Source organism: Megascapheus bottae, chromosome 28 (assembly GCF_031878675.1).
Source record: "Megascapheus bottae isolate mThoBot1 chromosome 28, mThoBot2.hap1, whole genome shotgun sequence".
Classification (NCBI taxonomy): Eukaryota; Metazoa; Chordata; class Mammalia; order Rodentia; family Geomyidae; genus Megascapheus; species Megascapheus bottae.
In genome coordinates, this window is record NC_143536.1 from 11168005 (window position 1) to 11186379 (window position 18375).

Genomic DNA, 18375 nt, shown 5'->3' on the forward strand with positions numbered 1-18375 from the left:
GGAAAGCAATTCAAAAGTCATCCCTCGATGACCTTCCCAAGAGCTCGAGACTCAATGGGATATGCCCCCAGAGGGAGCATAAAACATATTAATAGGTACAATGATAGCAGAGGAACGGTAAGGTCTCCGAGCCTCCCAATTTCCACTACCGCTTAGACTATGTTTTTGAAATCATTTTACAGTGACTGTAAATCTTCCTCCCTGTGCTTCTTGGAGCACTCTGGGTGATGATTTAGTTTGACCCCTGCCCTTCCTTCACTCTAGGAGCCCTAATCCTCTGTCTCTCCGTTAAGGCTATATATTCTGTAGACACCGGCACCTTCTTGGGCCCCCCCTCCCCTGCTTGGAGGAAAGCATTTCTTGGCCCACAGTATGTCTGTCTGCGTAGCTCTGAGATGACAGGATCAAGTGGGAGGATGTGGGCTTTGGCAGCAGATCAAACACACTGTGGGGGCTACAGTGCTCCTGAGCCCCAGCTTCTGGTGGAGGTAAATCCCGGCCCACAGCAGGTGGAGGTGTGTGCACAGGGACCCAGGATTGCTCAGACAAGGTGTCTAGGATGATGCATGGTACATGGGACACATTTATTCAGTCCATTATCAGATGGCTTTGCTAAGAGGAACACAACGGGGTCCCAGTAATTGGTGGGTGTGTTGGGAATGTTGTACTAATAAACACATCCATAACATGTGAGAGGCCCTCACAAAAGATTGAGCTGATCAATTTGCTTTCTCACCCCTATTAACTCTTTTCTCCTGCTCATTCTAAAGCAGTCCCTAAAGTCCTGCCTTTGGAGTTAGAGAGCACCAAGTTAGCCTCTCAGCTGTATCCTGTAAGCTGTGTAATCTCAGGCTTCAGCCCATCCTCTATGGGCTCTGGCTTCTTCCATAAGTCAAGACAATGATACCTGCTTAATTCAAAGGGTCCTGGCAGGAATCAAGGGAACTATGTGGGAAGAATCATGTAGCTAGCAAGCGCTATGCGCATGGGCAGCTGCTACTCAGCTCACGACCACTTGTCCTCCACTACCTACCTGTGTCCGTTCCCTAGACCCCTGTAAGCCTTGGCTTGGTCTTGCATACGATTCAGACTCTGGGCCACAGAGAGGTACTGCTCGTAGTACTTGATGGCTTCCTCGTAGTCACCCAGGGCCTCATAGCAATCCCCCAGATTGCCGTAGGCCCGGCCCCTGTCCAGCACCGACTCGTTTCCACTGAGCTGCTGCAGCATGGCCAGCTGCTGTTCAAAGTAGCCGATGGCGTCCTCCATCACATTCATGTTCATCTTCGTGATGCCCATGTTGCCATAGACCTGGGCCTCCAGGCTTGGGTCCTTCAGCTTCTGCCCCAGTTCCAGCTGCTCTTCATAACACTTGAAGGCCATTGTGTATTTCCCGAGGGCCATGTAGACGGCAGCCAGGTGCCCATGAGCACGGCATTCTCCCGTCAAGTCACCCAGCTCCTGATAGACCTCCAGTTCCTGCGTGTGATAACCCAAGGCTTTGTCATGCTTCTGGACCATCCGGTAAGCAGTGCCCAGGGCAGCGTATGCACTGGCCTCCAGCCTTCTGTCCTTCACGTGGTGAGCTAGACTCAGCTGTTGCTCATAGAATTTTATTGCACCATTTATATCTTTTTTACAGATGAATATATCTCCCAGGTTCCCCAAGGCTCGAAATTTAGCCTGGGAATTATTCAAGGACTGGGCCAGGGACAGCAGGTACTTCTGACACTCCTCTGCTTTGCTGAAATTCAGCAGAGCTTTGAACGCCAGCCCCAGGTTGCAGTAGGCTTTCGCTTGGCTCAATTTGTCATGGAGGTCTTTGGCCAATGCCAGGTCTTGTTCATAGTACTTCACTGCCTCCTGGTAGTTTCCAAGGCAGTAATGGGCATAGCCAAGATTGTGGCAGACCTTCCCTTCTCCTTCCATGTCCTGAAGGTCAGGAGCCAGCCGGAGGTACTGCTCGTAATATGGGGCAGCCTGGACATATTCCCCTCGAGAACAGTGGAAGTTTCCTAGGTTGCTGAGGGCCCGGGCCTCACTCTGGATGTCTCTCAGCTCTCGGGCGATGTTCAAGTGGTTCTGATAGTGCTGCAGGGCCCGGTCATGGGCGCCCAGGGCCTGGTAGGCCACAGCCAGGTTGCCGTGTGTAGAAGCCTGTGAGGCACGATCGTTGACCTCCATGGAGATTTGCAACTCCTGTCGGTGGTACTTCACGGCCTGGTCATACATGCCCAGAGCATTGTAGGCATTGCCCATGTTCCCGTAGGCGCGGCCCTGGGCAGCGTAATCGCTCAGCTCCTGTGCGATGCACAGATGTGTCTTGTGGAGTTTCAGGGCAGCATCGTAATCACCTTTCATCTGGTAGACAATGCCTGAGACAGAGGGGGAGAGGGATAGCTGGTGAGCAATTTAGAAAGCCATATCACCTGCAACTCCATTTATAGTAAATACCATCCGGATGAATTCAAGAATTAAAAATAACAGAAGGTAGAGTTAAATATTTACCAACTCACCAGAGAGAGGATACTTCCATAAGATCCAAAGAAACAGGAACAAAACATCAACAGATTTTATAATGAAAATAAAAAGTTTTAAATTACAAATAAATATCCAGAATTAAGAGACAAATACAACATGGGAAAGTATGTGGCACAGATGAAAATGTTTAATGGTTACCATGAATAAGATTTCACTGGACTGCCTTTCTTTTTTAAAAAATAAACTTACTAAACTAGGCAAAGAAGAGGAAGAGTTAGCATATAACTCACATTAGGAAGAAATATAAAGAAGGAAGTGGGAGAAATGCTATTTTTCTTTAATAATAATAAAAATATTAAGGAATGCCCAAGTGCCATTTTACTCCTCCCAAATTAGCAAATAAAAAGTATCCCCTATACCTGGATCTGAAATCAAGACACACACCACTGCTGGGGACTTAACAGGGAGCCAACAGTGCACAATCATGTGGCAGGAGCTACAGGTATGCGCCCTGCCTTGCCCTGGCACTTCTGTTCAATGACCAGTCAGTCCCAAGGAGCTCAGCTGCAGACATGCCAGCTAGCTGCTTGTGATTTCCCATGTACAGAAGAGAGGCAAGCAGAAATACTGTATATACCCAGCTCTAGGGGACCATGTGAACTCAAGAGACACTGTGGTGTGCAGAAAACTGGGGCCAATGTTCAGGAGATGATGATAACAATGAGGATACCTGCTCTGTGAGACAACTAGATAAACATGTCAATGGACAAGACCAAGAGGGGGACAGACAAAGAGAACCACAGCTGCCTTGTAGGTGATGAGATTTCAGTGGTTTCGTTCCAAAATTTCCTGTATTTCCTCTACACTGTTTCTACAGTCAACTATAATAGTACTTCAGTAATCTCATAAACTACACTTATAGCTACCAAGTTACGTTAGTGGGTTTCCATTTGTTTCTCTTGTGGTATGGGGTTTGAACTCGGCCTTGAGCCTGTTAGGTGTTCTACCATTTGAGCCATGCCCCACAGACTTCTTGTTTTTAGGTACTTTTGCTTGGTTGAACTGGAACCAAAATGTCCTTGATCTCTACCTTCTGAGGATCTAGGAGTGGTACCACACACATGGGCCTAGGTTATTGTCTTACAGCAGTTCAAAATGAGACACATTATAGATATAAAGGGTTGTAAGTTGTGGCAGTTCACGCAGATGGAGCTGGGGTTTCTCAAGAAGGTAGAGGGGCCTAAGAGTGCTAACATAGGCTCTCCACCTTTGGTTTTGAACATTTTTCTCTATATCAGTGTGTGAGCTGTGCAGTGGAGTCCAAACTCCACAGAAGCTCAGAAACTCAAGACCTTCCATGTGGTGCTTGTTAAAATGTCTAAACTGACCTGGGAGGGCAAGCAGTCAGAGCTAGCCTCTGAAACTAGTTTAACTTACACACCCTCAACCATCTATCTATCCCCTTACCCAGCAGTCACTTGGCACCTTAAGGTGCTCTAGAAAGGCAGCAGGGTAGAGAGAGTAAAGACACAAGATGTCACCCTCAAGAAGCCCAAAGCCACAGGAGGCAGTCATGAAACACTACTAACAGAATCAGGGCTTCTGTGCAGGTGTGCCAATTGCCTCTTTGATAGACCCTGTACCTCAGGTGCTGGAGAAATCATTTGGCCTCTGGGTTTTATTTAGCTTAGCTACAAAACAAGGAAAATGAGCGTGACACTGACTTAGAGGATAGTTGTGTGGGTAAAATAAACTGTAAAGTTCAAATGTTAGTCACTAACATTTGCTTTCAAGAATGGGACTTCTTGAGGTGTCATAATGCTTCTGGGGGTGTGTGTGTGTGTGTGTGTGTGTGTGTGTGTGTGTGTGTGTGAGAGAGAGAGAGAGAGAGAGAGAGAGAGAGAGAGAGAGAGAGAGAGAGAGAGAGAGAGAGAGAGAGAGGGAAGGAGGGAGAGGGAGTGTGTGTGTGTGTGTGTGTTGTGGGGTTTGAACTCAAGGCCTGGGTGCTGTTTCTGAGCCTCTTTGTGTTCAAGGTCAGTGCTCTACCATTTTAGCCATAGCACTACTTCTGGTTTTTGAGTGTTTGACTAGAGAAAAGAATCTCACAGACTTTTCTGCCTGGGCTGGCTTTGAACTGAAATCCTCAGATCTCAGCCTCGTGAGTAGCTAGGATTACAGACCTGAGCCACTGGCGCCCAGCTTCTGTGTGCTTTTAATGAGTTAAGTATTTCACAATTTCGTTTGTTTGGTTCAAAGATGGTGAAGTACAATGTTTGGGTTTTTTTCTATTGGATTTCCTATATTTTACATTTTTTTGTTTATAAAGAACATATCACCTTTGGTTTACAAACAAGAGTTCTGAGCTCTGATCCAGAGTGAGCAGTGACATACTTGAGGATTGGGTCTAGCCACTGAGCAGGGTGGGAGATGTCACTAGCTTCTAGCTGAAAGATTATGGCATTTCAGAGTCCCTCTCAAAGTTAGGGACTCTAAGCTTCCAAACAAAATAATATCTCAATTGTACCTGGAATCCTTCAATGATGGAAAACTCAGCTACAGAAACATTACCGGAAAGAAAGACCAGGCACTAACATGCATTCCTAAACCATTTCTATCTAAAGAGAAAACTTTGGGGCTTTGAAAATAGATCATCTATATCCTCTCCCTCTCCCTCTCCCTCTCTCTCTCTCTCTCTCTGCTTTGCCACAACATCTGCAGGGACAGAGCAGGAGCTGGGAGTGGGGGTGGCAGGTGCCTGCACTCCTGAGCTCTTTCTCCACATGGATGCCTTTACAGTTCTTTCCCTGAGAGTGTTTGGATTTTGTTACAATGATGTTTCTAAGTCAACACAAGCATTTGTTGGTTGATGAAATGACAAGTGGAAGCAAGCCAAGAAAGATCTTCAGAAAAGCAAGCAGTCAGCCTGGCTTCCATGTTTGTTTCTCTCTACCAAAGACAAGGCCTTCCTGCAAGTCCCTCCCTGGTCCTAATCTTCTATCCTACAAGAGTCTGGATAAGCACCAGGAAGGACACTGAAATAGAAATGGCACTGGACACCTATTTGTAAAAGTGTGGGTCCCATCCCACTCAGCTGAGCTCTTTCTTTCTTGAAAATCTTTACCTTTTTTAAAAATTTACTTCTGGGGGCAGGGAGTTTGGCCTAGTGGTATAGTGCCTGCCTAGCATGCACAAAGACCCAGGTTCAATTCCTCGGTACCACATAGGTAGAAAAAGGCTGGAAGTTGTGCTGTGGCTCAAGTGGCAGAGTGCTAGCCTTGAGAAAGGCCCAAGAACAGTGCTCAGGCCCTGAGCTCAAGCCCAGGACTGGCAAAAAAAATATTTACTTCTGTTTTGTAGTTTATTGGACATAATAAGACTTTCCTGCCAAGATTGGCTTTGAATCATGAAATACATTAATGCATGCATGCGTGTGTGTGTGTGTGTGTGTGTGTGTGTGTGTGTGTGTGTGTGTGTGTGTGTGTATGTGTCCCCGTCCATCATAATGGGGCTTGAACTCAGAGTCTCATACTCTCACTTGGTTTTTCTGCTTAAGCGTGGCTCTTCTCCACTTGAGCCAACTCTCCACTTCCAGCTTTTTGCTGGTTAACAGGAGATAAAAGTTTCATGATCTTTTCTGTCCAAGCTATTTTTGAACCATGGTCTATAGATGGCAGCCTCTTGAGCAGCTAGGATCATAGGCATGAGCCAGCAGCATCTAACTGAAAATTTTATGTTGTTACTCTAAGGTCAGGTTATAATCATCCAAAAGAAACAGACTAGAAAACACTTGTGTATCAATATGCCTCATCAACTATTCCAATAACATAGTCTGACCAGTGATTAGAGAGGGAGAGACGGCCAGGAACTCTGGCCTAGTTAGCAGGAAGGTAATAGCTACCCAGTGTTCACTCATTTGTGAAGGAGCTGCCTGCTGCTTATGGCAAAATGACCTGATCTCCAGCCAGCTTCTCCCCTCCTCCTCCCTCTCATCTTCTATTCCCGTGGGTCTGTAAAGAATCCTCAGAGTGTTCTCCAACACCAACACAGGCAGGAGTGGAGGAGAAGGCACCGGCTGAGCAGGGCATTCTAGCTGCCCTGTGTTGCTCCCGTGGCGAGTGCCACGCTGCCAGCCTGAGGATTGTGAACGGAACATTACACATTCTTGGCAGCCCTTCTCTTTGTTGAAACAACATGAAAGTGTCCTGTGAGCTGCCAGCAAGTGACTGCACACGCTGAGGGGATAATCTGCAGGCCCTCCTTCTCTTTCAAGTCCACAGCTGGATTCTCCAGCACTGTCACTCAGATGAAGACTTACAGAAAGCCTGTCAGCAGGGTGAGAGGTGACGACATGCTTCAGGGAGGGGCGTTGAATGATGATGAAGGGGGAGAGGACCCTCACAGGCCACTCTCATCAAGGCATGCAGATAAATGACACAGGGCCACTGCAGGCTTCCACCCTGGAGCCAAGGCTTTAGAATAATAGGCTGTGTGGAGGGCCAAGGACTTGAGGCCACTGGTGCCTGGGGCTTAGTAAGTGCTCAGCACATTCTGCTTTTATTAGCCACCACCATCAGGAAGGCCCAGCTAAGCAGAAGGCACTTCTACAAAACCTGCAACACACAGCAGTGAATTCGCCTGCCTTCTCCCCTCTCTCTCCAGACGAGTGCCTCCCAGCACCTGCACAAATCCACAAATCTAGCAGGTGAAGTGCTGCCCTGTCCAGGTGAACCACCAGCTTTTATAAGGAAATCAGAGGACTTCGGAGGGGGTGAGGCCCTCCAACACTGTGAGTGACAGGAGAGAAGCCCAGTGAGAGGAAGGGAGTTAGTGCAGAATCCTAGAGCAAGAATCCCTGGACACCTCCTTCTCCTCCAGCCCCTAGCTTCCCAGCCCATCTTCTTTGGAATAAGCAGGAGACATGGAGTGACTCTAGTCACATGAGGAATGACTGGCAGTAGCTGGCTTCATGAAGGTCTCATTGGTTAAAGTATACATGGAAGTATTTGTAATGAAACTGTGTGCCATTCAAGAGTTGCTTTAAAAGTTTTTAATGATGGGGGATGAGGAAGGAAGAAAAAGAGACTGAGTATGAAGATAAATAATGAAATAAGCTTAGCAAAATGTTGATAACAGGGTTATGATCATGTCGGCTTATTATACATTCTCTCAAATGTCCACGGTAGAGTTAAACACAAAGCCATGCAATGACATTTTGTGGTGAGCATTCTGTGCAGTCCCTTTTGGATCAGGAAACTCTTGCACATGGCTAAGGCTTGATGCAGATGGTCAAGTCCACTTTTCTGTTTCTGAGGTCTCGATACAAAAAGAGATCTGTTGGTCACTAGCATCTCTAGCTCCAGAGTACAGGGAGGTTGTTGTGGATCCTAGAAATGCAGCACTGGGTCCCTGCTTGAGCCTGTCTGAATGGTCTTAGAAAAAGAACTTGCCTAGTGTGGGAGGGCACACAGAGCCCTCCCAGGGTCCCATGTGTGTCTCCTTATTTTGCTTAAAATATCTCAAAGCTTAGGGTGGGGAGGAGGAGATAGACTAGTCAGTAAACATATGGCTAGAATCACAGGCATGAGGGCAAAATGTCATGCTTGAGAAGTGCAACCAACCACACGCCTAATGTGACGTTTTCAGGTAAGTACTCATGCCTCTGGACACATCTCCATTCTTTCACCAAAGGAGAATAGCAAAGCCATGATATTTTCAAGTGGCAGATCAATTTGAAACTACTTATCACATGACTATGTATAGGCATCTTTCTTTTTTTTCATATATTTTTATTATAATTAATAGAAGGGTTACATGATATTTGCCAGATAGAAGGTGCATTAATTCACATACATTGATACCCTTTCACAATATAGGCATCTTTCTACAAGGTAAGCTTTCCTTGAGAGACTCATCTGTGTCTGGCTCTGAACGCTTCAATCTCAGTCATAATCCTGTGAGATCCATGTGCTATCTTTGGTTTGGATATAAAATGGCCCCAGAGACTCTGCCGTTGAGGCTTGCTGCCAGCTGGAGGCGCGATTGAGAAGTTGACTGGATCTGTTCATTAATAGATATCTATTTAGAGTCAGCTAGAGGAAGCAGGTCACTAGGACATATCTGGGAAAGGTCTACCTCACTGCTGCCCCTTTCCTGTGCCTCTCTGCTCCAGGCCTCTGTAAGGTGACCAGCTCTGCTCCACGACGAGGTTCTGCCTCAGCACAGGCTGAAATGATGAGCCAATGTAAATCCATTATCCTTTGAAGCTGTTTTCTTATTTTATCACAGCAATGAAAGGACAAACACAATAGATCTTGAGATTTCAGGGTCAGGGAAGGTTCCAGATCTTTCCTGGGTTGGACTGGACCAGCTTGACTCAGGAGCTCTTTTTCCTGCTCCTTACAACACCTACAATGCCTTGCAGTGAAAAGTAGACATGATTTTGTCCCAATTTTTCATCAGCATGGCACATTGCTGTGCAAACCACACTGGCAATGGCTGTCCCTGAACAGGGTAATGTTCTGGCTAAATCTCTATAGAGAACAGAGAACCAGACATCAGAGTCCAGAACCCCAGGAGACATGGGACAGGAGGAGCAGTGGCAGATGCCACACCAGTGTGGGTGCTGTCTCCAGGGAACTCTTGGGCTATCACACATCTATTGTACCATCTGTTAGCTTAATGATACCTGTCCATTCCATCCGAACCCCCTTGGCCCTGGATATTCCTGTGCAGGATGAGGGATGTGACGACCTGTGGTCTTCCTTTGCTTCCGAACAGTTACAGGGGTTGTCACTGACAGTCTCCTACACCCCCCTTCCTTCCATTCCAGCTGGGACCTGCAATTCCCTCTGGAACGCAGTTAGAAATGCTAACTGTCTGCTTAGATTTGAGGAAATACAGGGGTCCTGATTGCTCAGGACCTAAGCTCCTCTTAGGCCTGAAGGTAGCAAACTGATTTTTCTAGGGACCTCTAGGGACCACCTCAAAGGCTGGGGGCTATATGAGCAGGACAAGAAGCCAGACCGGAGCCCATAAGGATTCTGGTAGCTTGGTGCATGCTCCTACTTCCTACTTCTGGTAGGTAAAGTTCAAGGCTATAGGCAACTGGCTCAGAAATTCCTTGTGCCTAGGAGACTGTAAATCTGGAGGTAGTGCAAAGATTAACTGTGCCATGAAGTAGGGGAAGTAATAATTAAAGCTATTAAAAGGAAGTAGCTGGAGAGGGGTTCTCTGGTGATGGATGAGGAGGTGGGAAGTGCTGGGCACTGCCATCCCTAACCGTCTGCCCAGCCACTGTGAGAGCACTTGGTGAAAAGCCCAGAGCAGAGTGAAAAATATGCCCGGCCTGTGTGGCCAAGGCCCGCCATTAGTCACTGTTTGGAAAAGGCAAAGCATGCCTGGTTTTCATTCTGGATCACAATGAGAGGAGGGAGGTGCCTCCTAAGGGAACCCTGCAGAGAATGTTTTAGGGAGGTGGTTTCAATAGGAAACAAACATTTTTTCCTTTTTCTTTTCTTTTTTTTTGTTTCGAGGTGTAATAGAATCACTCGCAGACAGAAATAGTCACTTCTGCCCCTCCCTTGGGCTGGACCACCTCCCTGAGCATCTTCTGGGGGTCTCTCCAGCCTGTACAATGCTGGCCAATTAAAGTGGCATTTACCTGCTTTCTGGGTCCAGCTCCAGTCCTTGCCAGCACTCTCAGGGCTGTGCTGGCCACCTGGCAGTTTTCCCTCCCATCCAAGCTTTTCTAAATCCCACTTATGTGGCTTGGATTGCCTTTCTCCATTACTCTAGCAGACCTGACCAATACTACTTACTCCATCCAGGTGGGTATTCTCATATTCCACCCCCACACTCTCTCACTGCAGTTTGAACTCAGGGACTACATTCTCCTTTGCTTTTTCACTCAAGGCTCTACCCTTTATTTTATTTATTTATTTATTTATTTATTTATTTATTTTGCCAGTCCTGGGCTTGAGCTCAGGGCCTGAGCACTGTCCGTGGACTTTCTCAAGGCTAGAGCTCTACCACTTGAGCCTCAGCACCACTTCCAGCTTTTTTCTATATATGTGGTACCGAGGAATCGAACCTGGGTCTTCACACATGCTAGGCAAGCACTTTAACCACTAGGCCAAACTCCCGGCCCCAAGGCTCTACCCTTTAAACCACACTTCCACCTCTGGCTGTATTCTAGTTAATAGAGATGAGTCTTATGGACTAGTCTGCCCAGGCCTTGAACCTCAATCCTCAGATCTTGGCCTTAGGTCCTTAGGATGGGGAATTCTAGTGTATCACTCTAGCATGCTCTTGTCCAGCTCACCCACCACACAAGGTTCACAGCCAGGGCAGGCCAGGTGGTCAAAATGTTCAGCAGAACACTTTGGCATGTAGTGTGGCCAAGCTTCCTATGCTGACATTTAGTCTCTATTGTGAGGTACTTAGAGGGAGGAAAGTTAACCACATTATGGCTTTTAAAGGTGTGGCCTCTGATGCTAAAAGGGGAGTGACACTGCACAGACATTTATGCTTCTGCCTCTTGCCCTGGGATGCTCAGTGCTGCCTAGGACTGTACCAGCCACAAGGCCACCACCAGATTTTGCCCTCTTTTCTTCATAACTTGCCCAGCCTGTGGCTCTTTGTTTCTGGCATGGAAAGCAAATAGGTACAGCCTGCATGTGGACATGTCCTATACTAGGAGGAGCTGTCACACCCCAAATTACAGGAGACATGGGATGTTCTGAGAGGATTTTCTGCTCTGGCACTACTAATTAATACCCTGGAAAAACAACTTCATTTTTGTTCTGTCATCCGGTGGAAGTTGTTAAAATAAATCATCAAAGCTAATTAATTGGGAAGTCTTTTGGCTGGTATCCAATAATTTAAGCAAAACTGGAAACCTTCCTTTTAAAATCTGGCTCACTGTGTAACCCTTCACTGGTTTCTTATCTGCGAGATGTAATTCATTAAGAAGATAAATTAAAAGACATCTATATATGGGATTCAGCTTAAATTCATTATGATTATACGCCTAAATAATAATGACTATGAATATGCCTAAATAATAAAATAGCATAAAGACAAATAATGACAATAATGTACAAAGATCCCCTGTCATGAACTCATTTAATGCCATGATTCCAAGAGTAATCAGGTGCTTCCCATCCAGTGGCAGCTCAGATGTGTCTCCTAAGTACTCATCTCATAAACCCTACTGTCCCCTGCATATGTCTACATAGATATAGCCCAAATAACCTGAAACCCAATGTTTCAAAAAATATTTGTGGAGCCAGTGGCTAGTGCTTATCCTAGCTACATAGGAGGCCAAGATCTAAGAATTGTGGTTTGGTCCTAGAGAGACAAATCTCCAGTTATCAAAATGCTGGAACTAGAGATGTGGCTTAAGGGGCAGAACACCAACCATGAGAAAAAAGAGATCATGAAATGAAGCCCTTGAGTTCAAGCTTCAGAATCAGCACAAAACAAAACACAAACAACAAAAACAAAAAATCCTAACACTAGTTTTCTGCTTTGTTTTGTTTTCAAAGCTCTTAGATCCCTGCGTCTTTATTTTACTCCGGGACCCAGGCACAGTGGCCAGGAATGCTTGTGAAGGTACTCATGGAAGTGTCAGAGTCACACAGCTATTGCTCTAGGACCTGATCTGCTCGCCATCCCCCTGCCCTAGCATTTTCCCTTGGGTTATTTCGCCCTTTGCACTGCAGCTGAAACCACCACAGAACTCAGCTCTGTAGTGTGGGTGAGTCTGAAGCTACCTGCAGTGATATGGAAACCTCTGGGGAGACAGGGGTGAGAGGGGAGGCACAGTATACCCGGAGTCCTGGAAATGGGCAGGGGAGCAGAGCAGGGTAGGAGAGCTGGCTAAGAGTATCCCTTCACAGTGTTTTTTGCTTTGTGAGTTCAATTGCAGACAAATGGATTTTCTAGCAAGGCTAGAGAAAATTAGGAGAGAGCAAATTATGAAATCTGCTTTCCCAAGGCAATCAGGTCTGAAAAGTTCCACTTTGAAAATTCACATTGGATTGAGAATTCAAACTCTATGATTGTGTAAGTCTCCTAGCTACATTAAGCATAATGCTATCAAAACAAGCTATTCATATAGTCTACTCATTTTTCTATTAGTACATGGGCCTTTGGTTAAGGGCAATTTAGAAAACATGGAAAAGAGCAGGTTAGGACTGCAATTGTGAATCCACTGACTTCCAGGGCTTTGCTGGGGAAATGAGGCCCCTGAGGCTGGCTCATTCACACAGCAATGCTACCAAACACGCTTCCCCAGAAAGCCTTCCATCCACTTTCAATCAGAAGCCCACACTGTATAATCACACGATCAGTAGAAATCACCTGGACATGGGACTCTCCAAGCATCCGCTCAGTCACCACATGCTTTGACATGCTGTAACACAACAACAGGGGCCAGCTGCTTTGCCTGCTAGTCTATTCTGTATGGCCTGTTCTCTGAAACAGCCACTTCATGTACCTGAGCAAGGAGCTCCCTTGGTTCCTTCTCCTGACTACATGGCAGCAGCCAGTGGAAAGCACGAAGGCCCTTCTCTAAGGAGCACAGCAGACAGTATGCACATTTCTATGGCTTGTTTTCACTCCTTTTCTTGGGCCTATTTTTACATTACTGGGCTTTTGTGCTAGATTGAAAACTGAACACAATCTCTAAACTTTCTTGCTTGTAAGACTAATGCAGGTAGCCAGGCTCAGCTCACCCAACACTCATTTTCTTTTTAACACCATCATCACCGTCACCATCATTGTCCCGTGGTACTAGGGAATGGAATCCAGGGACTCACATAAGCCAGGCAAGGGCTCTATCACTTGAGCCACATCCCCACCCCTTTACACTCATTGTCAACTTTTTGCTTCCTCCTGTTTGCCTTTGTCAATGGAACTGGAAGGCTAAAGACTCCCTTACTCTTCCTTGCAGCTGTCAAGAGACATTATTGTAACCAATGAGAAAAAAACAGAAGTCTTCTGGGATGTTTGGGAAAGGTTTTGCTTTTCAGACAAAAGGCACAAATGTAGATCCTTTCTACTGATTTGAATGGGTCATGAAGTCTGGAGCTTCAGAAGCCATCCTCTGAACATCTAACAAAGGGTAAATAGAAAAACCAGGAGAACTACAGAAAAAGTCTTTTTTTCTTAAACCTTTAGTCTGTGTGACATATCTCATACTTATTATGAGAAAAAGCCCAAGCCTTTGTTTAAACTATTTGCAAACCATATTTTCTGCTTCTTATGGCTGATACATACCAATTACATATTCAAAGCAGAAAATGTTTAAAATACAGAACATAAACTGCGTATGATGGTACATGCCCGTAATCCAAGTACTTGGGAGGCTGAGGCATTAGAATCCCAAAGTCAGCCTACAGTACACAGCAAGACGCTGTTGGAAGGAAGGAAGGAAGAAAGAAAGTGAATTAAGAACAGCATAACTATGCATGAGCCTGGCACTGGGGCTCATACCTATAACCTTAGCTACATGGTAGGCTAAGATCTAAGGATCATTGTTCAAAGCAAGCCTAGGAAGAAAATTTCATGAGACTCTTATTTCTAACTTACTATCAGAAAGTGAAGCTATGGCTCAAGTGATAGAGTGCTAGCTTTGAGGTAAAAAGCTCAGGGCCAGCACCCAGGCCTTGAGTTCAAGTCCCAGGATTGGCACAAAAACAAAACCTAAAAACCTATGTATATATTATATTAGTATCTATCTATCTATCTATCTATCTATCTATCTATCTATCTATCTGAAGTAATCATTAACATTTTCAGGATGGAATGTTTTATTTATAATTTTAGATAACATTATAGATGCTGATTTTCAAACATCAACAGGCTCTTAAGCAAGATAAAAGGATTTTATGGCAGCTATGTGCACTGGAGCTTTGCTCAGACTTGGGTCCTTCCTTATGAATCCAGAAGATGTGAACAGTCATTTCTCAGGGTTTTTCAGTAATGAAAATAGTCACTATACTGAACAAAAGCAATTTTAGGTTAGTAATACTGCTAGTGTTCTTTCCATATGAAAACAATGAAGCCATTCTTGAGGGGACTGGGAGAGAAGCCAACAAACATGTTACACTGGATAAGCAATCCCATTTGACATGGGAGGAAAAGGATGCTGGCATGGAGAAAAGAGATCAAGGAAGGTAGCTACTAGGTGCAAGATCCATCCTATCAAGCAGGGAACGATCATGAAGTAGGATCAAACTTTTCCTGGCAACAAAAGGCTTCTTACCAGCCAACTGGCATGCTGGAGCAAGATGAAGAAGAGTGGGACACCTCTGCCCTCTCTCATTCTGTGCTTTGTTGTATGTCATACACAGCTCACCCCATTGAGCAAGCCTCCCTTCTCAGCACACTGTGGTGAAAGACCTTTTATGTTCTTTGTATCACTATCTTTTCCCTATTGCTTCCTACTTCCTACTTCTCTGTCTTTTTGTATCCCACCAAGGATGAAAACCCTCTATTCATTTTTCTTTTTATAAACTACTCTTTTTTATTTTTGCCAGTTCTGGGCTTGAGCTCAGGGTCTGAGCACTGTTCTTGGGTTTTCTCAAGGCTAGAGCTCTACCACTTGAGCCTCAGCACCACTTTGGACTTTTTTCTATGTATGTGGTACTGAGGAATTGAACCCGAGTCTTTGTGCATGCTAGGCAAGCACTCTACCACTAGGCCAAACTCCCAACCCATAGACTACTCTTAAAGGTTTGTCTATCTTGAGACAAACCTCTCTCCTGTTATGTTATGTAGCCACATTTCATTTATTTGTTTTTTCCTGTTAGGCTTACAAAAAAAAAACAAGGAGTACCTAGATCCAGTGGCTACCTGTAAGCAGGGCTCACTGCTTATGCTCCAGTGGGGTTGGGCCCCTTTCCAGAGCGCTGGGGCACTGACCAAATCTCTGTCTTAGATCAACAGCTCTGTGACAGAAAGGTGATGGACATAGTGCTGAGCTCAGAAACCAGGGTTTAATAACTTTACTAGCTAAAACTATTGAGGCCTAACTACATGTCAGGTGCTATTCTAGACATGTGTTGACTGAGTTCTCACAGAGGCAAGAGCTCATGTGTAATCACTGTCCTACTCCACAGCGTCACAGAAAGCTTAAGGAACTTGTCCATTGTCACATATCTCAAAAGTGGAAAGCCAGGACTTGAACCTAGGAAATCTGACTGTAGAGTTCAAAACTCCTAAGCAGGACACAAAGTTGTTTGAATGATACTTGATAGCAACAGAAATGGGTAGGAAGGTGGGAGATACCATCCACCCCCAGTGACTTCCAGATCAGCTCTAGATTGCTTCCCTGAGGCCCAGCCACAGGTTTCTAACTGCCCCATGCTGTCATGTCATGCCCCTGGAGTGGAGGGAGAAGGAAGAGGTAACTTTAGGAAGAAGGCCCCAAAGGGGCCCAGTATTGAAGAGGATGGGTGGAAGCTCAACTCATTTTCCAGGTCATAAATATAAGTCCTCTGCTCCAGCCAGCTTCCTCTGAGGCCGTCAGGAAATAAGCTAAATTGATTCACCCATGCAGGCACACACATATGCACACAGAGAAATAGCAGTAACTACCATCACAATGACTGAGCATTTCAACGCTCACAAGTCTCACCTGCTCCCCCCTAGCTTTACATTACTTTGGGAATGCACAGTGATTATCATTCACTTTCCACATGAAGAAATGGAAAAGAAGTCTGATGGCTACTGGTCTCTACCCCTCAGAGTCTGCTCCCCAGAGCCCTCTGAGGTAAAATACACCTTGCTGTATTTATATCTATGTTCTTGGACATAATCTGTTCAAATGTCTGAGTACTTAATGGGTAACCACGGTGAAAGACGGTAGCACAGGCTGTAGCTCCTAAAGTACTGGGACATAGGATGACAAGCTGTGGCAACATGTGTGGAGACAGATGCCTGAAGCCACACACAAGTCCCCTAGCAGCTCAGCACAGGCTCCCATGACCATGACCCCTGAGCTGCCAAAGGCGTGTCAAAGCAGAAGGAAGAGAAGGACTCAAGAAGCTTTGACACCTGGAGCTTTGTAACACAAAGTGGTGTGGATCAATGCCAGGAAGACTCACAGCAAAAGGCTTCAGATTTCTCGCTTGACATGTGATCATTTATACAGGACTGTTAAAGAAAGATGATCACCCATTATTAACAAGATACATCAATTGACTTAATGGTGTTCTTAAAAAAATCATTAATGAAATTTATTCAGCATAAAAATATGTTCATAACTAATTCAGAAATGCTTCACCCATTAAATAAAAAGAATGTTACACAGCTCATTACAAAAATCTAGGGAAGAGACAAAAGGCTGAGTGTTCTCTCAGGCAGAGCAGGAATTAGGTGAGAAGCACACACAGTTGGACTGGTCCTGCACGTGCCACCTAGTGCTTGGAGGGCCAGGGGAAATGAAACTTATGACACAGCAAAGTCACTGTAGTCTCCATTGGTTTTACACACCATGCTTCTGAAAAGTCCAGAGAGCTGTGGCCCTGAAGAGCACTGAAGGGGAAGGAATGGGAGGAAAGAGGAGAAAGGAGGAGGAGGAGAAGAGAAGAGTGGAAAGAAAGGGAGAGGAGAGGAAGGGAGAAGAGGGAAGGGGAAGAGAGAAGAAATAGAAGGGAGGGGAGGGGAGAAGAAGGAGAAGGAAGGAAAAGGAAGTGAATTTCACTTTCTGCTCCATAGGGATGTTTAATGATTAAGGTGGGACCAAGTGATTATTCATGACCAGAATACATTTCTTGGGGTAAAGACTACCCTACCCTGATTACATTTCATAAATGGCAAGGTGCCAGGGTAGCCAGTGAAATACAAAAAGCAAATAGTCTCTCCTTAACCTAAACAACCACAAAATGTTACTGCGATTATTGGGCTAGACTTTGGGTATATTGTTCAGGGGATCAAAAAGAGAGCTTAACTATGAGGCATCTGACAGCAGAGCAAACATTGTTGGTCTGGGACCCAATGATGGGCCAACCTCCACCATCTTGTGGTGTCAGAGTATGACTGATCTACATGGACGATACACAGACCTTCCACAGAAATAATGTCACTTCTCAAGGTTTACAAGGTCAGGAATCAAGGATCCCAGTTTATCTTACTACAGAAAGACAGCTTATCCACATTTCTTGGGAGAGGGGTTCTGTAGAACAGTTTTGTGATCTAGCTGAATTCTTAAACATATCCTACTAAGCCGGTGCAGTGGCTCATGCCCCTAATCCTAGCTACTCAGGAGTTTGAGATCTGAGGGTGGAGGTTCAAAGCTAGTTCAGGCAGGGAAGTCTGTGAGATTTATCTCCAATTAACCACTAAAAAACAGGAAGTGGGGCTGAGGCTCAAGGGGTAGGGTGGTAACCTTGAGCTGAAGAGCTCAGGGACAATGCCCAGGCCCAGAGTTCAAGCCCCATTATCCCCCTCCCTCCCAAAAAGTACCCTAAGATGAAGCACTTAGTGTTTAGATTGATTTTTTTTGTTTGTCTGTTTAGATTGACTCTTAAGAGGCTCAAAACAGCAGTTACAAAGTCAAGCCCTGCTACAGACAAGAGGAAGCAGTGAGTCACAGGGCCCTGGAGCTACAGGAATTTTTACCTAGACTTGGTTAAGAAAAAGATCTTTGCCAAGACTTTGATTGTGTCATTGTATTGAAACTTGGGTACATTAGATCCACAACAGACGCCTTGTCCCAAAGTAAAATGATGCATGTTTCACGGGGGACTGGGGTGAGGCCTGGGATTACAATAGTGCATTCACTCCAAAAAGGGACTCCATGTAGTCTTTACAGGAGCGGATGGAACCATCAACGCTCATCGTCATCATCATGTCCACCCCTGTTCCACCCACACAGATGTGTTCCCT

At 45.4% G+C, this 18375-nt stretch overlaps 1 protein-coding gene across 2 annotated transcripts in view; it reads right to left on the bottom strand.

Moving 5' to 3' along the window:
* Ttc28 (tetratricopeptide repeat domain 28) overlaps positions 1-18375 on the bottom strand; it is a 464455-nt gene that overhangs the window by 57397 nt on the left and 388683 nt on the right. For both annotated transcript variants that reach the window (XM_090320386.1, XM_090320387.1), the window contains one exon: positions 1034-2375. In XM_090320386.1, the coding sequence (XP_090176512.1) occupies positions 1034-2375 (1342 nt within the window). The remainder of the gene's footprint in view (positions 1-1033; positions 2376-18375) is intronic.